We start from the raw sequence: 24,217 nt of genomic DNA, 5'->3' as shown, positions 1-24,217 counted from the left end.
GTGGTGAAGGAAGCGGGAGGGTAGCGCCGATAAAAGTGTTTGCCACAACCAAGAATGCCGTGTTACATGGTTTTAATAAGTACACATGCTCGTACACAAACTCAGAAACAATAGGAAGGGAGGACAACAGGCAAAGGGTTAGGAGTAGGGCAGTGCCAGCGGTCTGCCAAATCAAAGAAATAAACAGAGTCCCTGAGCTTCCCTACCCCTCCAGTCCTCACAATATCACATTACACTTAGTATCTCACAGTATCACATTACACTTAGTATCTCACAGTATCATATTACACTTAGTATGTCACAGTATCACATTACACTTAGTATCTCACAGTATCACATTACACTTAGTATCTCACAGTATCACGTTACACGAAGTATCTCACAGTATCACATTACACTTTGTATCTCACAGTATCACATTACACTTAGTATCTCACAGCATCACGTTACACGAAATATCTCACAGTATCACAGTACACAAACAACTTTCACAGCTCTCCACAATACCAAAACTGGCTCAAACAAACAAAGCCCTTGCCAACTCCCTCCACCAACACATGCAAACTGCCACTCTTAAGGGTATGGAGCTCTCCTGATTGGCTAACGAGGAGCCTTGATGGACACGCCCACGTCATCAGCTGGAAACGCACCACACCTGAGAGGTACCAGATAGCAGGAGAGAGAGAGAGAGGCCGTAACAGTGATGCTAGGTGTGTGTTGTGTGTGTTTGTGACGGTAGGTGTGTGTTGGGTGTATTTGTGACGCTAGGTGTGTGTTGGGTGTGTTTGTGACAGTAGGTGTGTGTTGTGTGTGTTTGTGACGGTAGGTGTGTGTTGGGTGTGTTTGTGACGGTAGGTGTGTGTTGTGTGTGTTTGTGACGGTAGGTGTGTGTTGGGTGTATTTGTGACGCTAGGTGTGTGTTGTGTGTGTTTGTGACAGTAGGTGTGTGTTGTGTGTGTTTGTGACAGTAGGTGTGTGTTGTGTGTGTTTGTGACGGTATGTGTTTGTTGTGTGTGTTTGTGACAGTATGTGTGTGTTGTGTGTGTGTTTGTGACAGCTCTCTCGATGCAGCCGTCTTGGTGGTGCCGGCGGCGGATGATTGGCTTCCTGATTGAGACCTGGAAACTGAGATCACAGACAGACAGACAGACAGACAGACAGACAGACAGACAGACAGACAGAAAGACAGACAGACACACACAGACAGACAGACAGACAGACAGACAGACAGACAGACAGACAGACAGACAGACAGACACACACACACACACACACACACAGACAGACAGACAGAGCTTTGGGCTGCTGTTTTAGTGAGAGAATGTGTGTGTGTGTTCACCGAGAGAGAGAGAGAGAGAGAGAGAGAGAGAGAGAGAGAGAGAGAGAGAGAGAGAGGAGAGAGAGAGAGAGAGAGAGAGAGAGAGAGAGAGAGAGAGAGAGAGAGAGAGAGAGAGAGAGAGAGAGAGAGAGAGAGAGAGAGAGAGAGAGAGAGAGAGAGAGAGAGAGAGAGAGAGAGAGAGAGAGAGAGAGAGAGAGAGAGAGAGAGAGAGAGCGCGCGCTTTGGCAACAATGCTCAGTCATTTATGCCAAGAAAGTATTATTGAATTGAGAGAGCTAACCAGCCTGCGCTCATGATGTCACAATAACCAACCTGCGCTCATGATGTCACAATAACCAGCCTGTGCTCATGATGTCATAATATCCAATCTGCGCCCATGGTGTCACAATAACCTGTGTTATAATCATAATATTAGGTCGTTTTGACGGTAATGCCAGTCATGTGTGTGACACAGCCTGTTATTAACTATATTAACTATAGAGATTAATTGTTGGGTATCTGTAAATTGACCTGTATATATTCATGTAGTGCTTTTCTACTGTATATTAAAGTTACTCAGAAAACTCAAAATATTAGCCATTCACCCACACCCATCTGCACCCTGTTTTAGTTTTTTTGTACCAACATGTAGAAGCAGATCCTGTAAAAATAGACATTTCTTAGAGGAAGATTGTCGTCCTGTTAGAGGAAGTTGCAACGTATTTCCATAGTTACCACTTGTTCACACCAACAGAGAGATGTGGGGTAACATCCTCCTGCATGAATGTACAGCACAAGTGTGAACACAACAGCACTGCAGTTACGCTATACATTTACTGCATATATACTAACATAATAAGATCCTAACTGTGGGTATACTGTAGACATGTGGAGGATCACAGAGGTGTGAAGGCTACAGAACATGAGAGCTACTTAGTGTTTACCCTCATCTTCCTCTTTTCACGGTGCTAGACGTGAGGCAAGATGTTCTGCGTTTAGAACTGCACTTCCATCCAGCTTCCTCACAAGCGCACGACGACAGCAGAGACGAGCCAGTCTGAGAGGACGGACCTAGAGCCGTCACTCAGATGCTGTAGGTGTTAGAGACCTAGAGCTGTCACTCTGATGCTGTAGGTGTTAGAGACCTAGAGCTGTCACTCTGATGCTGTAGGTGTTACGGGTTCGTAGGGTCAGTGTGTCGGTGCAGTCAGGGAGCTCTGGAAGAAGAGCCAGCATGGCGGAGGACATCTATGCTAATGCAGACATGACCCAGAAGGTGAAGTTGGATGATATTTACGCTAAACCAGACATGACCCAGAAGGTGAAGTTAAAGGATGTCTGCTGATGTAGACATGACCCACAAGTTGATGTCAGACAGGGGGGAGATGGAGGAGAGGATTGTGGACATCTATGTTAGTGCTGACACCCTCAGAGGTCACGACCCCTGCTCAGAGGCTGAGGACCCTTCTCCAGAGAACCCTGCAGGAGATCAGCTCTCAGGTAAAACACACAACTAACAAACACACATACATACACACACAGGCACGCCCATGCAAAAACACACAAAGGGGCAGACATCAATGCTTACCGTTCAATACCTATTGTACTGTCTTTCTACTTTTATTTCTTTCTTTCACATAACACAGACACACGCACACACAGAAACACAGACATACACACAAACAGATGTTTACACACAGACACACACAAATCATAACTGAGTCCCCACTGTGTCCAGGTGCTGGGGGTCCAGAGAGGAGTCTCTCCAGAGCTGCAGCAGTGTGTCTGGGGCTGCTGTGTGCTCTCCTACTGGCTGGGGTCGTAGCACTGGGAGTCATCTGTGAGTCTCTGGCACAGCAACACACAATCAACACGGTTTAGTAATTATAACTGTGTCAACAATTACTTTTGGTTATGTTAATGATGGTGACATTTTGTCGAACATCCCTGTTCCATCCTTATTCATTTCTCATGAGACATTTTTGTATGTGTAGATCTAATCAAAGTCACTGTGGAGAGACAACAGCTCCAGACCAATTATGATATCCTGACCAGAGAAAGAGACCAGCTGAACACCAGTTACACCATCCTGACCAGAGAAAGACACCAGCTGAACACCAGTTACACCATCCTGACCAGAGAGAGACACCAGCTGAACACCAGTTACACCATACTATCCAGAGAGAGAGACCAGCTAAACACCAGTTACATCTTCCTGACCAGAGAGAGAGATCAGCTGAACACCAATTACACCATCCTGACCAGAGAGAGAGACCAACTACAGACCAGTAACAACATCCTATCCAGAGAGAGAGACCAGCTGAACACCAGTTACATCATCCTGACCAGAGAGAGATCAGCTGAACACCAATAACATCATCCTGACCAGAGAGAGAGATGACCTTAAGAAGACATTATAGAGTAAGGTTAAATAGTATGTAAATGTAGGTTGTATAATATTTGTAAAATGCCCCTAAGACTAAAGGAAGCCTTAAAACAGTTTATACATAAAGATGTTAAGTGTTTTTACCAAGACTATCACTGGACGGAGGAGGTTTGGTTGCAGCTGTTCTGTTATTAGGTCTGAGATAAGCTACTATGAAACATGTCCTCTAACTGCTATGTTTTCAGAGGTCACTTCCTGTCCTGATGGCTGGCTGCAGCTTAGTTGTAGCTGTTACTAGGATAAATATCTTAAAATAAATAACAATTCTGCGTTGTAATGAGGTTGTCATACAGAGGGTCAAGATGGATGGAAGTGGTTTGGCTGCAGCTGTTACTACGTCTCTACTGAGGAGAAAAACTGGACTGGCAGCAGACAGGACTGTAGAGACAGAGGAGCAGACCTGGTGATCATAAACAGCCTAGAGGAACAGGTGAGAGAGAGAGGGAGGGGGAGGGGGAGAGGGGGAGGGGGAGGGGGAGGGGGAGAGGGAGAGGGAGAGGGAGAAGGAGAGGGAGAGGGAGAGGGAGAGGGAGAGGGAGAGGGAGAGGGAGAGGGAGAGGGAGAGGGAGAGGGAGAGGGAGAGGGAGGGAGGGATGGATGGAAAGTTAGAAAGACTGAGAACAACAGAAATGTACAGGATGAGGTCAAATTTAAGATCAAGGTAATAAAACTGCTCCTTAATCCTCATCCATGACAGGATTTCCTCAATAACCTCAAAAAGAAAATGTGGATCGGTCTGTCTGACACAGTAACAGAAGGGAACTTTACCTGGGTGGACGGAACTCCACTGACCACACCCACGTAAGAGAAAACTACACTTTCTGTAGTCTCCTGACTCAAAACAAACCATTTGTAAATATGTTTTATTTTTGCCTGACTGACTTTGTCAGGGGCATTAGTACCAGCAGCATCGTCCAATTAAATCCTTTCAGACAGGCTCAACCAATCACATTAACATCAACATCAAGCTATATAAGAAATATATAGCACTAACTTATACAACTCTGGTACAAAATGGATTCTCATACAGTATGACCCAGATGTGGACCCCAGTGTGTGACTGGTTGTGTGTTGTTATTTAACCCTGTAGGTACTGGTTCAGCCCTCCAGCCCAGCCTGATAATAACCTTTATAACGCAGACATGGTTGATGAGGACTGTGCTGAGATATACTACACATCTCCTCGACTTTCAAATGTTCTCCCTCCCAATACATGGAATGATAACAGATGTGATTTGACTTTGAATTTCTGGGTCTGTGAAAGAGGGATCTAACAGATATACTCTGGGTTTTCTATGCATAATTAATTTTTCTATGCATTTTCTAGCTACATAATTTTCTTGTCAATGACACCTGTCATAGCTGCATGATTGAAATAACTGTGATAATGAGCTTTCACTTCCTATTGGCTAATAGAGGAAATTATTAGTTATTATGTAGTTTTTTCTGGTAAACACTCCTTGTTTTGAAAATATATTTAGGAATAAACAGCATATTAATAAAGAAGAACACTTTGTCCTGAGCCTCTCTAGTACTTTCTGTGGTCTTCATCACCTTATCTTGTTACATTAACCAGAACCACAATCAAACCCAAAAACACACGTTTACAGTAATACCTAACCATAATCACATAAGTTCAATACTTATCCATAACTGTAAGGATGACTAACACTCAAATATTTTTGCACCAGTTTCACAGAAGAGTGAATGAGACTTCCACCAAAAGTAGTTTGCAGTGTCGGGCCCAGTCAACTGTACCATAATAATATGAACTAAACAGCCAGGTACCTCAGTCTATTCACTGGTGGAACACAATCCACCAGTAGCCAAACTCGTGCAACGTTAGTCAAACGTTCCACAAACGTTCTTCAGCGTGTCCAGCGTTAGACATTGCACGTTTAAAAAACGCTGGTCTCCATGAGAACTTTTGTGCATGTTCAAAACTTTTTTTTTGGACCAGCATTCTCCGATGATCACCGACGTTTACCGATGTTTACCAGCGTCACCAGCGTCCACACAACGCTCTTCTGGCGCTATACCAGCGCTATACCAGCGACCACGGACGATTAGCAACGTTTCCTCTAACGTCATAGAACGTTGACCAGAACGTTATGGTGTGACGGGGCCTTCAGATCCGATATTTGTGAGCTCTATTTTGACACAGATGACACAGACGTCATACACAGTATCCAGACGAAGAGTATGGAGTTAGATTAGTTTCATAATTCAAACAAACAAACGCAACACGATTCAAACAAATTTAACACGATCCAAACAAACGTAACACGATTCATACAAACATAACACGATTCAAACAAACAAACGTAACACGATTCAAACAAACGTAACACGATTCACAAATGTATTTCGTGATTCACAATTGTAACGCGATTCACAAATAAATGACCCTATTACATTCGTTTGCAACCTGACAAACACAAGTTACAAATCCCTGCATTCGTTGGTGTGAATCCTTGCATTCGTTCGTGTGGATTTTTGGAACTTTCCTGACGCGCTTTGATCCACAAATGCATTTTTTCTAAAATATATCCTCAGCAGCCTATCAGATCGTCTCTTCCAATTTTAGCCAATCATATTAACGTGTCTATGTGGACTTCAACAACCTGCCATAATGACGGACATCGTCTCCTTCAGATAATGAGCAATGTCGTCTGGTAGCATGTAGGTGAAATATTGCTTGTTAATCTTATTAAACCGATGATCATACCTGATTAAATATTGTTGAGAATGGCAGGATTCATGTTTAGTCATTTTCCGTGTTTCCTAGGCTAACGCAGAGCCCGTCTACCCATATTAGACATTCTCCGGTGATTGGCTAAAATTGGAAGAGACGATCTGATAGGCTGCTGAGGATATATTTTAGAAAAAATGCATTTGTGGATCAAAGCGCGTCAGGAAAGTTCCAAAAATCCACACGAACGAATGCAAGGATTCACACCAACGAATGCAGGGATTTGTAACTTGTGTTTGTCAGGTTGCAAACGAATGTAATAGGGTCATTTATTTGTGAATCGCGTTACAATTGTGAATCACGAAATACATTTGTGAATCGTGTTACGTTTGTTTGAATCGTGTTACGTTTGTTTGTTTGAATCGTGAATCGTGTTACGTTTGTTTGGATCGTGTTAAATTTGTTTGAATCGTGTTGCGTTTGTTTGTTTGAATTATGAAACTAATCTAACTCCATAGAAGAGGCCTAAAGCATGTGATGTCAACGTAGATGAGTGACACCACCAAACCTTGAGCTTTGTAGTGAGTTCACACAAAGTACACAGCAAGAATGTTTCACAAAAATAAGAGTGAGTGAATTCCCCTAAAAATAGGTGATCATTTTTGGGGGGCATTTACAAAATTCTGATTAGCAATTATTTCTAATTAAGGGAATTCAACAGTTACTGTTACTAAACCGAGATCCAGCTTCAACATGATTCTTTAATCTCTTTTTTTCTGATTTTGGTACAGTAATACCTCTTTGCAAAACAACAACAAAGTGCACAGCAAGTGTTTGTCATTACTGTCTCTACCAGTGACATGACTGCACTTCCTCGTGCATTTCATCAGTTTTCTGATTAGCAGCTGATTATCTTAGAGCTCTCAGTGCAGCATGTTGTAGATATTTAGCATCTTTATATTCCTGCTCATGTAGGTTTAACTCTCCATGGTAATGTATAGGTTGTTATTGTTGCAGTATTTACTCTGGACACCCTTTTATCCACTGAGGAATAAACACAAGTGTTACATACAAACCCCTGTCACAAAGCTGCTACTTATTTGACATATTTGACAGAACAGGGAAACAGGGCTTGGGAACCTGAAAAAATGAAGTTGACACAGAGTCTTCACAGCACAATTGTTGTCACACCACATTCAAATATCTTTTCAAAAAATCTCAATGTTAAAGGTTGATGGGTCACTTTATCAGACCAGTTCCCATTTTTTGAAAGCAAATATAAAGAATGAGAAAACTACAGGCTAACTGGTAAGCTAATACCAGAGACACTCAGAGCATGGACACGTCTGGAAACGCTACGTACTCCAATGAAGACTTTGTGTATGAAAACCCATTTAGCAGTGGGGGACTAGACAATATGGGAAACGATACTCATGTAAATGATAGCTCTATTGACCCCAATGATAAAGTGGCGATAATCCAAAAAGGACCAGGACCAGGTAACACACACACTCCTAACAAACACTCACTAACAGCATAGCTAAGATCTAAGATTTGTTTGTTACTATTAACTTAATTAAGTTCAACATAAATACACACTCACAAACCATGTACATGTTTCCACATCCCATGTTTCTAAATATGCCCTTTATTTTACATGGACAACTCTTTATCATTACACAGCTACTTTTTACATTTCCCCGTTGTTAACACAATAAGTGTTAAGGTCAGATTCCTAGTCTACTGGTGACACTAACTTACCCTCCTCAGTAGCTTATAGTACAGTACAGGTAAGTCACTGGTGAACATTATATTTAAGGTGACATTTTGATAGTGAAAAGAAAATAATCAGCCTGATCCTACTTGGTTTTAAGAGCAAAATATGAACCTTGTGGTTTTCAGTTGTTCCTTTGAGTTCATCGTGGAGAGCTGCAGCAGTGTGTCTGGGGATGCTGTGTGCTCTCCTACTGGCTGGGATCATAGCACTGGGAGTCATCTGTGAATACCTTTAGTAAATGAAATACAAACATTCTTAATTGTAATTATTTATTTATTTGTTGATGACTATAACACTCATCAACAAAGTCACCAGAGTTAATGAAGACAAAACCATAACGACTATGGAGAGAGACCAACTGCAGACCAGTAACACCAACCTGACCAGAGAGAGAGACCAACTACAGACCAGTTACACCAACCTGACCAGAGAGAGAGACCAGTTACAGACCAGTAACACCATCCTGACCAGAGAGAGAGATGAGCTTAAGAGGAGGCCGTGTGGTAAGTTTAAGATCATCAACACTTAACCAGCAAAAACTATGTACTGTAAAAGTCTTGAGATAGTTTGTTACTGAAAACGGATTGTGACGATAAGGTACACAAAACAAACACTAATTTCACTGAAATGATAACCAATGTGGACGAAATTAATAATGTGGACAAAATTAAGAATGTGCTGTGGTATTTGTGACACAGTTACCGCGAGAGGAGGTGCAGTTGCCAGTTATAGAATTTAATGAACACTGAAAGAAAATATAAATCGTCTTTAATTGTATTTATTTATTGTGTTTTATGAGGCATTATAATGTTTGATATTCAAAACACCAAAAGTCTTACAAAACTTAAAACTTAAATGAAAACGAATGTAGGCAACATTGCTGTGTCATGTCCTTATGTGTTGTTGAACAGATGAATACGGATGGAGCAGATTTAACAGCAGCTGTTACTACATCTCCACGGAGAAGAAAAGCTGGGAGGAGAGCAGAAAGGACTGTATCAGAAGAGGGGCAGACCTGGTGATCATTAACAGCATAGAGGAGATGGTGAGAAAGGAGGAAGGAGGGTGTGTGTGTGTCAGGGGAGGACTGACATTGTGATATCAAATTAAAATAAACCCCTTGACACATTTTTTGGGGTCGCTACCCACACGGTTAGCTGTGTTGCTCATTCCACGAACGCACGATCCTTACAAGTTGTACCTTGTTGTAAAGGTGACTAATCAGGCTTTCCAATTATATAAAATACAATACCAATTGGTATTATTAAAGGGGAGGAATAATATGGAGTTAGATTAGTTTCATAATTCAAACAAACAAACGCAACACGATTCAAACTAATTTAACACGATCCAAACAAACGTAACACGATTCATACAAACATAACACGATTCAAACAAACAAACGTAACACGATTCAAACAAACGTAACACGATTCACAAATGTATTTCGTGATTCACAATTGTAACGCGATTCACAAATAAATGACCCTATTACATTCGTTTGCAACCTGACAAACACAAGTTACAAATCCCTGCATTCGTTGGTGTGAATCCTTGCATTCGTTCGTGTGGATTTTTGGAACTTTCCTGACGCGCTTTGATCCACAAATGCATTTTTTCTAAAATATATCCTCAGCAGCCTATCAGATCGTCTCTTCCAATTTTAGCCAATCACCGGAGAATGTCTAATATGGGTAGACGGGCTCTGCGTTAGCCTAGGAAACACGGAAAATGACTAAACATGAATCCTGCCATTCTCAACAATATTTAATCAGGTATGATCATCGGTTTAATAAGATTAACAAGCAATATTTCACCTACATGCTACCAGACGACATTGCTCATTATCTGAAGGAGACGATGTCCGTCATTATGGCAGGTTGTTGAAGTCCACATAGACACGTTAATATGATTGGCTAAAATTGGAAGAGACGATCTGATAGGCTGCTGAGGATATATTTTAGAAAAAATGCATTTGTGGATCAAAGCGCGTCAGGAAAGTTCCAAAAATCCACACGAACGAATGCAAGGATTCACACCAACGAATGCAGGGATTTGTAACTTGTGTTTGTCAGGTTGCAAACGAATGTAATAGGGTCATTTATTTGTGAATCGCGTTACAATTGTGAATCACGAAATACATTTGTGAATCGTGTTACGTTTGTTTGAATCGTGTTACGTTTGTTTGTTTGAATCGTGTTATGTTTGTATGAATCGTGTTACGTTTGTTTGGATCGTGTTAAATTTGTTTGAATCGTGTTGCGTTTGTTTGTTTGAATTATGAAACTAATCTAACTCCATAGAATAATCGACCAAAATAACGTTTCCAAACTTTTTTTGAAGAGTTTATGTTGACGTAAATCATTCTGCCATCAGGAATTTGTTCACACTAGAACCAGAAACCTAGGCAGTGTCTGGTTGGGTCTGACTGATAACGTTCCACCAACGTTCTACCGTTAGTGGACCTGGGTGGATGGAACACCACTGGATCCGGCCAAAACGTAAGAACGCCATCCTGTCTGGTTGTCTCCATACAAGTTAGAGTTCTACCTGAACTCAGCGGAACACAACAGCAACTCTATAACACTAATTGTGTATTAAGTGTTTGAACCTGTTCTGATTGCAGATACTGGGCATCAGGAGAACCCAATATCTACTCTGGTCCCAGCTGTGTTGAGCGATGGAAACCTGATCAGCCGGCTGACAGAAGCCTGGCTGACACCCCATGCCTCAATAACTTCTACTATGTGTGTGAGATGTAATCTGTAATACATTTTTGATACAAGGTCACTATTCTTCCTCGTGCAGTTAATCAGCAGTTCAGTTCAGTCTAGGTTTCCTTGATGGCTCTGTTCCAATCAAACATCCTTCATGCTCTTTGGTTACATTTTCTTTAATTTTAGGTCCTGCTTACATGATATTTGTTTCACAGTGAATACTGTGTACAACACATTAATAGCTTTTATTCTGTATTCTTACTGGACAACAGAACTATTTTCTTCATTCACAATATATTTACAAATAATTTAGTAATTTGTTACATTGTTGCAAAACAGAGAATTGAGACTGTGACATAGTTAAGTTAAGCACATTTGATTCATATTATCCAATCAAACTATCAAATATCGATTAACAATTATCTCATTGTAATAATTGAAACTATTCACATGCTATAAAACCAACTGACTTTGTTTGTTTGTCTAACTTGTCTCTTCCTCGTACACCTGGCAGGTATCTGTAGTTCTATGTCGTGGAGCTCCACCCACAGGGTGTGTGTGGGGTATTTCCCCAGATCTATTTTGAACTCAGGTCAGCAACACAATACATGTCCAATAACTTCCTCATGCAGTTCATGAGTTTTCTGATTAGCAGCTGACTATCTCAGAGCTCTCAGTGCAGCATGTTGTAGATATTTAGCATCTTTATATTCCTGCTCATGTAGGTTTAACTCTCCATGGTAATGTATAGGTGAAGTGATGGTTGTTATTGTTGCAGTATTTACTCTGGACACCCTTTTATCCACTGAGGAATAAACAATGTACAAACCCCTGTCACAAAGCTGCGACTTATTTTACACATTAGGCAGAACAGGGAAACAGGGCTCTCAAATCTCACGCATTCGCCATGAGACTGAAGCATTTCAACCATATTTCAGGCAACACTTTGCATTTCTCACGCTAAGAAGTTAGGGATAACTTGTCCCGCCATATACAATTAATGGCCGAGGCACAAGCACAGGCTACTAGCGTGCATCCGTATGCCCAGTACTCTGCTAGCCAATGAGAGCAACTTTAATCTGCAAGTAAAACAAATCACACTGACCATTCCAAAGCGAGAACATCGCATCTCTATGGAAACGGTAAACGCTTGGGGGAGGGGCAGATATGGCCGTTTGCAGAGGAAGTTTTGTTTATTATTATTATGATGATGCCAACCCCTAGCCTGACGTTGTCTTACTCATAATTCTAGTCAGAATATGAGTCTGAGAACTTTCCGTTGGGCTGTGAGTATGGGGCGTGTTTCAACCGAACGCATAAAACAAATGCCTCTTCGCTCAATTGGATAGACCTACAACCAATCAGAGCAACGTATTATGTTGTTTGTTGAAAACAAATTCAACCAAAACGCTCTTTGGTGACGTGGTTGATTACGTTACTGTTGATCATCTGTCCATCATCGTATAAAGCCCGCCCTGACAATTTCATTGGTCCGAACAGGTCCTGTTCTTGACCATTTTTTGTGGGCGGGGCCAAGTTGGGCTGGCAGCCAGGCTAGGCCTCTTGGGGCTTATTGCTTATATTTCTGTGCATCGACTTTTATCCCACCTTGAAGAACACGGCAAAGGTGTCCATCTGGCTGTTGCATGGCAACGATTTATGTAGGAACTATACTTTGTAGTGGCAGAAGAATGACGGTTTATTATTAAACTATTTTGTTTCTAATTGTTTTTATTTATCAAATATTATATTTTATTATATGATTATATTTATATCAAATATAGATATATAGTATATATATAGTAACAGTTTTTCGCGGAGTGCCGAAAACCCCCTTACCTGTTTTAAAATCAGCGCAAAACACGGACTCGCAGGGCTTATTGCTTAAATAAACAGCCTTTATAAACGATGAACGATGACATGACACTTTGAGCGAACGACACGTTTGCGGTAGGCCTAATTGTTCGACTTGGGATCCTGATTGGTATGATCCGACATTGGTTCATACAACTGTCACCTGGCTCTCCTTTCATTGGCTCCCTTGCATAGTATCCTTGCACGTGTGTGTGCGTGCGTGTTTGAGTGTGTGCGTGTGTGCGCTCTCTGACCCCTCTAAGCTTGACCATATGATTAACATATTTTATGGCCTCTCCAGTAAGATACTGGTCAGCCCAGGTCACCTTGTTTACGTAAGCCTAGTGTTACCCAGAGTTCAGATTTGGGGGTAGGCCTCTCTTTGCACACAAAGAATGCTGAACACAGTATTATTCTTATACAGGATAAAAGGTTACATCTTAAACTTTTTTGACAGTGCTGTGCCTTTAAAGAACATACGCCCAGGTGCTTTTCAACACCTAATAAGGCCACAGAGACAACAAATATGAATTAATCAGTGTGCTTGTTTAAGCTGGGCAGGTTTTTTCTCCAATAACTTATAAATGTTCCGCTTTGGTTTCAATTGTTTGTTTGCATTTCCCTCTATTTCTATGATTGTTTGCCAACAACTTCCCTTTGTCATGATCAGCATCGCTACGTAGTGTGTGTAGTTCTCCTTTTGGCTTAGTCTCACTCTCCAAGGCTCCAGCCTCCCAGACTGCAGGCTGTGACACCCTGTGGGATCAGCAGAATGACTGGGAGGGGGGAGGGGGAGGAGTGGGGAGGGAGGGGAGGGGGGGGGGGGGGAGGTAGGGTGGGAGGGAGGTAGGGTGGCGGGGGGGAGTACCAAGAACCTAAGTGAAGTATCAATATTTTTCAATTGGAAGATAATTGTGTTGTAATGGTGGTGTGGTGGCTAGGGGAAGGGGTGTGTGTACGCTGTTGCAAGTTGAAACCGGATGTTAAAGTAACACACACACACACACTACACACACACACTACACACACACACACACTACACACACTACACACACACTACAATTAGGACCTGTACGTGGACTACGTGGACCTCCTCAAGTCTCCAGTCATCAGAAGAGGTGACGCCTTGACGCAAAACTTTCTTCTGGTTACTGTAACAATTCTTTCTAATTAAATGTTTAAACATTTTATAACAAAACAGAGATCCAGCTTCTCCATGATTCTTTGATATCTTTTTTTCTGATTTTGGTACAGTAACACCTCTTTGCACAACAACAAAGGCAACAGCAAGTGTTTGTCATTATTGTCTCTACCAGTGACATGATTGCACTTCCTCATGCATTTCATCAGTTTTCTGATTGGCAGCTGACTATCTTAGAGCTCTCAGTGCACCATGTTGTAGAAATATAGCATCTTTATATTCGGATGGACACCCTTTAATCCACTGAGGAATAAACACAAGTGTTACATACAAACCCCTGTCACAAAGCTGCTACTTATTTTACATATTTTGCGGAAGAGGGAAACAGGACTTGGCAACCTGATGAATCAAGAGGAACATGGAGTCTTCACACAGCACAAGTGTTTACACGCCACATTCAAATATCTTTAAAAAAAATCTACAAGTTAAAAGTTGATGGGTCACTTTATCAGACCAGTTCCCATTTATGAAAGCAAATATAAAGAATTAGAAAACTACAGGATAACTGGTCATCTGATACCAGAGACACTCACAGCATGGACACGTCTGGAAACACAACGTACTCCAATGAAGAACGTGTGTATGAAAACCCATTTAGCAGTGGGGAAGAAGCCAATATGGGAGAAGAAATGTATATAAATTATAGCGTTAATAACTGTCATGATAAAGTAGCGATCAAGACCATCCAAAAAGGACCAGGACCAGGACCAGGGGCAGGTAACACACACACACTCCTAACAAACAGTCACACAACAGTATAGCTAAGATCTAAGATTAGTTTGTTATTATTAACTTAAGTTCAACATAAAAACACACTCACACAAACCATATACATGTTTCCACATCCCATGTTTCTAAATATGCCCTTTATTTTACATAGACAACTCTTTATCATTAAACAGCTACTTTTTACATTTACCCGCAAACAGTTTTTAACACAATAGGTCAGATGCCTAGTGTACTAGTGACACTAACTAACCCTCCTCAGTAGCTTATAGTACAGTACAGGTTAGTTACTGGTGGACATTATATTTAAGGTGACATTTTGATTGTGAACACAAAAGAATCTGCTGCATCCTACTTTATTTTAAGAGCAAAACATGAACCTTGTGGTTTTCAGTTGTTCCATTGAGTTCATTGTGGAGAGCTGCAGCAGTGTGTCTGGGGCTGCTGTGTGCTCTCCTACTGGCTGGGGTCATAGCACTGGGAGTCATCTGTGAGTGCTTTTAGTAAATAGAAACACATTATTAATTGTAATTATATATCTATTTATTTGTTGATGACTGTAACACTAGGAATGATTCTCTCATTCCTTAACAGTCACCAGAGTTAATGAAGACAAAACCATAAAGACTATGGAGAGAGACCAACTACAGACCAATTACACCGACCTGAGCAGAGAGAGAGACCAACTACAGACCAGTAACACCAACCTGACCAGAGAGAGAGATGACCTTAAGAGGAGACTGTGCGGTAAGTTTAATGACCATTTAATTCATATTGTGACACTACGAGAGGCTGGGTGCTAGAGGGCAGACATGTCCCCCTACAGTGCCTGAGGTCATGCGGGACTACAAATCCCAATGGTGGCCACTGACCAAACTACAATCCCCAAGATGGGTGTGCATTAGCACACCTGAGGAGAATCAAGACATGATGCCACACAGGAGGGCTTCATAGGCTCCAGAGAGGAGGCAAGAGAGGAGCGGTGAGAAGAGTAGATCTGTGGCCTGATAGCAGCACACTGGATGGAAAGTAAAACCATACTTTTCCCCTATTTTTCATTTTTCCTTTTTTTTTTTTTTTTTGAGTAATATTTTTGTACCAAAGAACCCTGAGTTATACTGTGGATATTAAAACGTTCTTTCTTTTTTGAAAACCTTGAGTTCTCCTTGGCAACCAAGTGACACTACTAACGCCTGACATATCGAGGAACAGCCTCTCATGGTGTTACAATATGTTTATATATTTTTAAGATATACTTTTGGTGGTATTTCTGCTTTCATTATTTGTGATAGAGATGTATTTTGGAGAGGACAGGCAATGTGGGAAGAGAGAGAGGATATGCGGTGAAGGGCCTGGGCTGTATTTGAACCCAGGCCGACTCAAGGCTTGAATTGAATTTGTTATTTATTTCAAGACAGGGACTGCGCACAATAATACATTAATCTTGTACAACAAGAGAATATGCATTGTGCCAGGTTCTAGCAGATTGCTATGTTCCACCTGTAGTCCCTGGGCAAAGTAAAATAACAGAGCAAGGCCAATATTCAGAATATATGCTGTGTGCATTAGTCCAAAGAGCCACGAGGCACCCGTAAATTCATATTTAATAAAGTAATGTCTGGATAATGTTATGTTAATGTGGTGTGCTGAACTCAGAAGTATCGCTATTGTAAACACTTGAAGAAGTATTCAATTTAAAGCATTTAATTTGAAATATAAAGAAGTGGAGAAACCAAGGGATTGAGTCATTTATCTTGCAGCTGTTACCGTGGGTCTGATACAAGTCGAGAAGAAACCATATCTAACTGTTGTGTTTCCAGAGGTTAATTCATGTCCTGATCACTGGCTGCTGTTTAGTTGTTAATGTTACCACTGGAAATATTTCCAATTAAATAGTTTTCTCCAACAGAGGGTCTAGATGGATGGAGGAGGTTTGGCTGCAGCTGTTACTATGTTACATTTTATTTGCGTCCGTTTAGACTTTAGGTCGGAAATGAACTAGTACTGTCTAAACATGTTCTCTAACTGTTGTGTTTTCAGATCTCACTTCCTGTTCTGCTGGCTGGCCGAAGTTTGGCTGCAGCTGTTACTACGTCTCTAATGAGATGAAAAACTGGACTGACAGCAGACAGGACTGTCTAAGGAGAGGAGCAGACCTGGTGATCATAAACAGCCATAAGGAACAGGTGAGAGATGGAGAGATGGAGAGAGAGGTGGGTGGATGGATGGAAAGTAAGAGACTAAGAACAACATAAGTCTAATTTGATCAGGGTAATAAAACTGTTCTTAATCCTCCTCCATGAAAGGAATTCCTCAATAACTTCACCAAGAGAGTGTGGATCGGTCTGTCTGACACAGTAACCGAAGGGAACTTTACCTGGGTGGACGGAACTCCACTGACCACACCCACGTAAGAGAAAACTACACTTTCTGTAGTCTCCTGACTCAAAACAAACCATTTGTAAATGTTATACATTTGGATTTTTTTGCTTGACTGACTTTGTCTGGGGCATTAGAACCAGCAGCATCGCCCTATTAAATCCCTTCAGATAGACTCAACCAATCCCATTAACATCAACATTAAGCTATATGAGAAATATATAGTACATACATATACAACTCTGATACAGAATGGTTTCTCATACTGTATGACCCAGACGTGGACCTCAGTGTGTGACTGGTTGTGTTGTTATTTAATCCTGTAGGTACTGGTTCAGCCCTCAGCCTGATAATCACCTTTACAAAGGCAACGTTAATGAGGACTGTGCTGAGATATACTACCCGTCTCATTCTGATACAAAAGTTGGTATTCCCAAGACATGGAATGATAACAGATGTGATTTTAATAATTCCTGGGTCTGTGAGAGAGGGATCTAACAGATATACTGTGGGTTTTCTATGCATATACTTTACATATTTTATTACATTTTCCAGCTACTTTTTTGTCACGTGAATATTACCTGTCATCAGAATCAGAATCAGAATGGGATTTATTCGCCATGAAAGTTTGCACAGACAAGGAATTTGCTTTGGCAGGTCATTTCACTTCCTAAACCTTGGGACACACTGCCTGCGATCTACCGCAAGGAGTCAGATGGTTGAGCGGTTGAGCGGTGGGGGAGTCGGGCTAGTAATCAGAAGGTTGCTGGAACGATTCCCCGTCATGCCAAATGATGTTGTGTCCTTGGGCAAGGCACTTCACCCTACTTGCCTCGGGGGGAATGTCCCTGTACTTACTGTCGTCTCTTCCAATTTTAGCCAATCACATTAACGTGTCTATGTGGACTTCAACAACCTGCCATAATGACGGACATTGTCTCCTTCAGATCATGAGCAATGTCGTCTGGTAGCATGTAGGTGAAATATTGCTTGTTAATCTTATTAAATTGGAAGAGACGATCTGATTGGCTGCTGAGGATATCTTTTAGAAAAAATGCATTTGTGGATCAAAGCGCGTCAGGAAAGTTCCAAAAATCCACACGAACGAATGCAAGGATTCACACCAACGAATGCAGGGATTTGTAACTTGTGTTTGTCAGGTTGCAAACGAATGTAATAGGGTCATTTATTTGTGAATCGCGTTACAATTGTGAATCACGAAATACATTTGTGAATCGTGTTACGTTTGTTTGAATCGTGTTACGTTTGTTTGTTTGAATCGTGTTATGTTTGTATGAATCGTGTTACGTTTGTTTGGATCGTGTTAAATTTGTTTGAATCGTGTTGCGTTTGTTTGTTTGAATTATGAAACTAATCTAACTCCATACTTCCAGAGGGCTGTGCCCCCTCACGTAAGGAACGTGTCTTAGCCGTCAAGTGTGTGCAATTGGGCCGTGACCAATGACGTAGCCTAAAAGAAAGGTTTTGTTCCTTTCCACGTCGCCGCCACCGCCGGAGAGGGACGGACCCGAGCAGCCGTCAGCCGCGCAGAGTCAGCCCCTGTCTGCTGCCGTCGAGGTTGTGAGGAACGGCTACAGCAGTCTCCAGGAGCAGAGACAGCCCCGGTGTTTTTAGTAACTTTTGTAGTGGGAATTAAGTTCCTGTCGTGGTCGGGATGCAGGATTTGACAACCCCACAAGCTTACATTTTATCCTCCCTTGTTGATGCGGTCCTCCTAATAGGCAGCCCCCCCCTATTTTATTGTATAGCGGAGCTGTGTGGAGGGTAGGTCGCCCCCCACTGTAGTCTTGATTTGATTGGTTCCTCCCTCTACTTACCAGCGTGCTATTGTAGTTAACTCTCCCCGTTTGATCACCATGGTTGTAGTGCCACCTCTTGAACACTAGAGTGCAGTGTCGTGGAGTGTTGTATTATATTTCATCAGTTTGTAGTGTGTTTCTGTGGGTGGATCAAACATGCAGGCTGTCAGTGAGGGGAGCCTTCTATTCCAGACTCCAGTTATTAGTACCGTGGGCGATTGGAGAGGACTGCCCTATTGAGAGGGCTGGAGATACTTGTTGAAGTTTCACTAATAAAGTATAACTGTGTACATTGGCCTCTATGGGTTTTTTGTGTTGCCTTGTGCCAAGATCCAAACCCTGCACGGGTGGAGCTGTGACTGTGACATGTGTGTGTGTGGGATTGAATGTGTGTTTTTTTGTACAACATTTATAAGCAGGCCCTGTAAAAATAGCCTGACATTTCATAGAGGAAGATTGTTGTCCTGTTAGAGGAAGCTACAACCCACATTGAAACGGTTAACACTTTTTTTAAACGTTCACACCCAACGTATGTCTGTTGGCTAATGTTCTGCATGCATTAATGTGCAGCACAAGTATGAACACAACAGCACTGCAGTTATGCTATAGACTTACTAACTGCATAAACACTAACATGTAACAACTCTAACTGTGGGTATACTGTAGACATGTGGAGGATACAGAGGTGTGAAGGCTACAGAACAAGAGAACTACTTAAAGTGTTGCCTTCATCTTTCTCTTTTCACGGTGCTAAACGTGAGGCAAGACGTTCTGCGTTCAGAACAGCTCTTCCATCCAGCTTCCTCACAAGCGCACGACAACAGCAGAGACGAGTCAGTCTGAAACGACGGACTAGAGCCATCACTCTGATGCTGTAGGTGTTAGAGACCTAGAGCTGTCACTCTGATACTGTAGGTGTTAGAGACCTAGAGCTGTCACTCTGATACTGTAGGTGTTAGAGACCTAGAGCTGTCACTCTGATACTGTAGGTGTTAGAGACCTAGAGCTGTCACTCTGATGCTGTAGGTGTTAGAGACCTAGAGCCATCACTCTGATACTGTAGGTGTTAGAGACCTAGAGCTGTCACTCTGATACTGTAGGTGTTACGGGATCATACAATACTGTAAGTAGTGTTAATGTTTGAGAGACTAGTCAAGGAGCACTGGAACCAGAGGAAATACTCCAAGGACATCTACGCTCCACCTGAGATGACCCAGATGGTGAAGTCTGACAGGGGGGAGATGGAGGAGATGATAGTGGCTATCTACGCTAGTGCTGGCACCCTCAGAAGAGATCAGCTGTCAGGTAACACACACCAAACACACACACACACACGTCTGTGCAAAAACACACACGCACAAAGACAGACATCACTGCATACCGCACAATACCTCTTGTTCTGTCTTTCTCTTTTTCTTTCTTTCACATAACACACACACACAGACATATACACACACAGACATATACACACACAAATACAAACAGATCATAACTGAGTCCCCACTGTGTCCAGGTGCTGGGGGTCCAGAGAGGAGTCTCTCCAGAGCTGCAGCAGTGTGTCTGGGGCTGCTGTGTGCTCTCCTACTGGCTGGGGTCGTAGCACTGGGAGTCATCTGTGAGTCTCTGGCACAGCATCACACAATCAACACGGTTTAGTAATTATAACTGTGTCAACAATTACTGTCGGTTAAGTTTATGATGGTGACATTATGTCGAACATCCCTGTTCCATCCTTATTTATTTCTCATGAGACATTTTTGTATGTGTAGATCTAATCACAGTGACTGTAGAGAGACACCAGCTGAACACCAGTAACATCAACCTGACCAGAGAGAGAGACCAACTACAGGCCAGTAACAGCATCCTGTCCAGAGAGAGACACCAGCTGAACTCCAGTTATATCATCCTGACCAGAGAGAGAGATGACCTTGAGAGGAGGCTATGCAGTAAGTTTAAATATGATGTAAATGGAGGTTGTATTATATTTGAAAAATGACCCTAAGACTAAAGGAATTTTGCTTTTTAAAACAGTTAATTCATAAATATGTTTAGTGTTGTTACCAAGAGTATCACTGGACGGAGGAGGTTTGGTTGCAGCTGTTCGGTTATTAGGTCTGAGATAAGCTACTATGAAACATGTCCTCTAACTGCTATGTTTTCAGAGGTCACTTCCTGTCCTGATGGCTGGCTGCAGCTTAGTTGTAGCTGTTACTACTGTGAATATCTTAAAATAAATAACAATTCTGCGTTGTAATGATGTTGTCATACAGAGGGTCAAGATGGATGGAGGAGGTTTGGCTGGAGCTGTTACTACGTCTCTACTGAGAGGAAAAACTGGACTGACAGCAGACAGGACTGTAGAGACAGAGGAGCAGACCTGGTGATCATAAACAGCCTAGAGGTACAGGTGAGAGAGAGGGAGGGGGAGAGATGGAGGTGGAGAGAGATGGAAAGTAAGATACTGAGAACAACATAAATGTACAGGGTTTAATTTGATCAAGGTAATACAACTGTTCTTAATCCTCCTCCATGACAGAAATTTCTCAATAACCTCAACAAGAGAGTGTGGATCGGTCTGACTGACACAGTAACAGAAGGGAACTTTACCTGGGTGGACGGAACTCCACTGATCAAACCCACGTAAGAGAACTACACTTTCTGTAGTGTCCTGACCCAAAACAAACCATTTGTAAATGTTATTTATTTTCATATTTTTTTTGATTGACTTTGTCTGGGGCATTAGAACCAGCAGCATCGCCCCATTAAACCCCTCCAGAAAGGTTCAACCAATCACATTAACATCAACATTAAACTATATGAGAAATATACAGTACTAACATATACAACTCTGATTCAGAATAGTTTCTCATATTGCATGACCCAGACGTGGACCTCAGTGTGTGACTGGTTGTGTGTTGTTATTTAACCCTGTAGGTACTGGTGGCACTCTCAGCCTGATAATCACCCTAAAACACCATCCATTGATGGTGAGGACTGTGCTGAGATATACTACTCACCTTCTGACGTTCCTCCTCCTAGAACATGGAATGATTACACATGTGATTCTGATAATTTCTGGGTCTGTGAGAGAGGGATCTAACAGATCTACTGTGGGTTTTCTATGCGTATTTTTTTTCTTCCTATGCATTACATTTCCCAGTTACATTATTGTCACGTGAATAATACCTGTCATAGCTGCATGAATGAAAGAGCTTTCTCTTCCTATTGGCTAACATGAAGTACATGATGTAAGAATTAGTTACATAGAGTCAAACATTTCACTACTGTTTAGTTGTATTTACCCCTCAGCTTGATTTTCTTGCTTAGAAAATACGTTATTCCTGATATAAAACAGTCCTTTGGTCATGTTGTCTTGACTCCTCATTGACCCTGCATTTCAGTGTGTCTCTATGACATCAGCCGTGTACCAGACCCTGCTCAGTGACTCTGGGGCAGTGTGGGAAACACTGACTACCTGACTGCAAGTCATCCAGCTTTAAGGTAGCACACCAGCATTAGCTTGTTGCACTGCTGCTACTGAGCTTAGCTGAGGGTTAGCTGAGATCCACTTTACATTTATATACGTTAACCTTTCCTGTTATGGAACCTCACCAGGTGCCATTTTTACAGGTTTAGGGACAACGAGAGTGGAGTTTCTGTTTTTATTTACCTCCATATGAAACATGAGGAAACACTTGTCTGCAGACTGAGTTCTAGTATCAATGTGAACAGGCCTAGAGCAGTCAAGATGAACAGGCCTAGAGCAGTCAAGATGAACAGGCCTAGAGCAGTCAAGATGAACAGGCCTAGAGCAGTCAAGATGAACAGGCCTAGAGCAGTCAAGATGAACAGGCCTAGAGCAGTCAAGATGAACAGGCCTAGAGCAGTCAAGATGAACAGGCCTAGAGCAGTCAAGATGAACAGGCCTAGAGCAGTCAAGATGAACAGGCCTACAGAAGTCAAAATGAACAGGCCTAGAGCAGTCAAGATGAACAGGCCTAGAGCAGTCAAGATGAACAGGCCTAGAGCAGTCAAGATGAACAGGCCTAGAGCAGTCAAGATGAACAGGCCTAGAGCAGTCAAGGCAACGTAGATGAGTTTGTGAAACATTCTCTCTCTCTTCCTGTTCCTTCTCTCTCTCTCTCTCTCTCTCTCTCTCTCTCTCTCTCTCTCTCTCTCTCTCTCTCTCTCTCTGTCTCTCTGTCTCTCTCTCCCCCTAATTAAGGGAGTTAAATGTTTAAACACTTTATAACTAAACAGAGATCCAGCTTCAGCATGATTCTTATTTTTTTCTTCTTCTGATTTGTGTACAGTAACAAGTCTTTGCACAACAGCAAGAAAGGCAACAGCAAGTGTTTGTCATGACTGTCTCTACCAGTAACATGATTGACGCTTGTAAAGTAAAGTTCCTCAGTTGGTTCGTAAGTTAAACAAAGGTCAGCAACCTGATACATTTAGTCATATAGCAGACGCTCTTATCCAGAGCAACTTATAGTAAGTACAGGGACGCTTCACACCGCCCGAGGCGTGAAGTGCCTTGCCCAAGGACACACTTCATATTGGCACAGCCGGGAGTCGAACTGACAACCTTCTGATTAATAGCCCAATTCCCTAACCGCTCAGCCATCTGACCCCCCCCCCCCCCGATACAACAGACTGAAGGACACGCACGAAAGACAGGGAGAGAGCGAGGGAGGAGAAGAGCCGGCCGAATACTTGAACCACAGGGTCGTTGAGGGTGGCGGGAGACAGAAAGATGGAGAGATGCAGAAGGGTGAGATGGCCCCCAAGCCGGCCTGGAGTCCATTCACCTGGACTTCAGTCGACTAGAGAAAACGAGTATAAAACTAATGACTGAATTTGCCTCCCATGATTTATAGAATTGTTATACCCGATTGAAGTTGTAATTAGTTATGGAAATTCCAGTGAATTAACTGGATTTGCCAAAATGTTGTAGTATGCACGGGTAACTCTAGTTTGTACAGACACACACACAGGTGCTTGCACACACACACACACACTCCCATCTGAGGTGAGGTGCTGGGGGTCCAGAGAGGAGTGTCTCCAGAGCTGCAGCAGTGTGTCTGGGGCTGCAGTGTGCCCTCCTCCTCCTCCTCCTCCTCCTCCTCCTCCTCCTCCTCCTTCTCCTCCTCCTTCTCCTCCTCCTCCTCCTCCTTCTCCTCCTCCTCCTCCTCCTCCTCCTCCTCCTCCTCCTCCTCCTCCTCCTCCTCCTCCTTCTCCTCCTCCTCCTCCTCCTCCTCCTCCTCCTGGCTGGGGTCACAGGCCA

At 42.4% G+C, this 24,217-nt stretch overlaps 4 protein-coding genes across 5 annotated transcripts; all 4 read left to right on the top strand.

The window, feature by feature from the left end:
* The first annotated feature begins 1,559 nt into the window (after window positions 1-1,559).
* Window positions 1,560-22,419, top strand: LOC124484600 (CD209 antigen-like). Its single transcript, XM_047045584.1, has 8 exons — window positions 1,560-2,415; window positions 2,453-2,489; window positions 19,920-20,235; window positions 20,444-20,545; window positions 20,700-20,876; window positions 21,201-21,337; window positions 21,467-21,570; window positions 21,865-22,419. Exons 3-8 carry the CDS (start codon window positions 20,067-20,069, stop codon window positions 22,028-22,030), a joined length of 855 nt encoding a protein of 284 aa, XP_046901540.1. The 5' UTR covers window positions 1,560-2,415; window positions 2,453-2,489; window positions 19,920-20,066; the 3' UTR covers window positions 22,031-22,419.
* LOC124484606 lies at window positions 2,484-4,565 on the top strand. The gene is made up of 4 exons (XM_047045596.1): window positions 2,484-2,818; window positions 3,057-3,158; window positions 3,313-4,194; window positions 4,462-4,565. The coding sequence occupies exons 1-3, from the start codon at window positions 2,653-2,655 to the stop codon at window positions 3,690-3,692; spliced, it is 648 nt and encodes a 215-aa protein (XP_046901552.1). The 5' UTR covers window positions 2,484-2,652; the 3' UTR covers window positions 3,693-4,194; window positions 4,462-4,565.
* LOC124484605 (C-type lectin domain family 12 member B-like) lies at window positions 7,736-11,768 on the top strand. The gene is made up of 6 exons (XM_047045595.1): window positions 7,736-7,955; window positions 8,359-8,454; window positions 8,542-8,736; window positions 9,145-9,278; window positions 10,610-10,734; window positions 10,860-11,768. The coding sequence occupies exons 1-5, from the start codon at window positions 7,793-7,795 to the stop codon at window positions 10,691-10,693; spliced, it is 672 nt and encodes a 223-aa protein (XP_046901551.1). The 5' UTR covers window positions 7,736-7,792; the 3' UTR covers window positions 10,694-10,734; window positions 10,860-11,768.
* Window positions 14,359-17,844, top strand: LOC124484596 (CD209 antigen-like protein E). 2 transcript variants are annotated; one of them, XM_047045578.1, is made up of 6 exons: window positions 14,359-14,722; window positions 15,126-15,221; window positions 15,326-15,478; window positions 16,772-16,944; window positions 17,038-17,141; window positions 17,437-17,844. In XM_047045578.1, exons 1-6 carry the CDS (start codon window positions 14,542-14,544, stop codon window positions 17,606-17,608), a joined length of 879 nt encoding a protein of 292 aa, XP_046901534.1. In that variant the 5' UTR covers window positions 14,359-14,541; the 3' UTR covers window positions 17,609-17,844. The 2 variants fall into 2 exon arrangements, with proteins under 2 accessions (XP_046901534.1, XP_046901535.1); XM_047045579.1 differs by having other exon boundaries at window positions 14,361-14,722; window positions 16,772-16,917.
* Window positions 22,420-24,217: the final 1,798 nt, after the last annotated feature.

The sequence above is a fragment of the Hypomesus transpacificus genome, chromosome 22, assembly GCF_021917145.1.
Source record: "Hypomesus transpacificus isolate Combined female chromosome 22, fHypTra1, whole genome shotgun sequence".
In the NCBI taxonomy this organism is placed as follows: Eukaryota; Metazoa; Chordata; class Actinopteri; order Osmeriformes; family Osmeridae; genus Hypomesus; species Hypomesus transpacificus.
The sequence above is the reverse complement of the archived record's forward strand: the minus strand, read 5'-3'. Positions and strand labels throughout refer to the sequence as shown.

What these genes read in the sequence shown, in the direction of transcription:
- LOC124484606 (XM_047045596.1), top strand. Translation starts at nt 2,653, where the DNA reads ATGTCTGCTGATGTAGACATGACCCACAAGTTGATGTCAGACAGGGGG. An exon ending in TGCAGGAGATCAGCTCTCAG is followed by an intron (nt 2,819 to 3,056) that starts GTAAAACACACA and finishes CACTGTGTCCAG; the next exon opens with GTGCTGGGGGTCCAGAGAGG. An exon ending in CGTAGCACTGGGAGTCATCT is followed by an intron (nt 3,159 to 3,312) that starts GTGAGTCTCTGG and finishes TTGTATGTGTAG; the next exon opens with ATCTAATCAAAGTCACTGTG.
- LOC124484605 (XM_047045595.1), top strand. Translation starts at nt 7,793, where the DNA reads ATGGACACGTCTGGAAACGCTACGTACTCCAATGAAGACTTTGTGTAT. An exon ending in CCAAAAAGGACCAGGACCAG is followed by an intron (nt 7,956 to 8,358) that starts GTAACACACACA and finishes TGTGGTTTTCAG; the next exon opens with TTGTTCCTTTGAGTTCATCG. An exon ending in CATAGCACTGGGAGTCATCT is followed by an intron (nt 8,455 to 8,541) that starts GTGAATACCTTT and finishes TCATCAACAAAG; the next exon opens with TCACCAGAGTTAATGAAGAC.
- LOC124484596 (XM_047045578.1), top strand. Translation starts at nt 14,542, where the DNA reads ATGGACACGTCTGGAAACACAACGTACTCCAATGAAGAACGTGTGTAT. An exon ending in CCTTAAGAGGAGACTGTGCG is followed by an intron (nt 15,479 to 16,771) that starts GTAAGTTTAATG and finishes TTGTGTTTTCAG; the next exon opens with ATCTCACTTCCTGTTCTGCT. An exon ending in ACTCCACTGACCACACCCAC is followed by an intron (nt 17,142 to 17,436) that starts GTAAGAGAAAAC and finishes TTAATCCTGTAG; the next exon opens with GTACTGGTTCAGCCCTCAGC.
- LOC124484600 (XM_047045584.1), top strand. Translation starts at nt 20,067, where the DNA reads ATGTTTGAGAGACTAGTCAAGGAGCACTGGAACCAGAGGAAATACTCC. An exon ending in CGTAGCACTGGGAGTCATCT is followed by an intron (nt 20,546 to 20,699) that starts GTGAGTCTCTGG and finishes TTGTATGTGTAG; the next exon opens with ATCTAATCACAGTGACTGTA. An exon ending in TAAACAGCCTAGAGGTACAG is followed by an intron (nt 21,338 to 21,466) that starts GTGAGAGAGAGG and finishes CCTCCATGACAG; the next exon opens with AAATTTCTCAATAACCTCAA.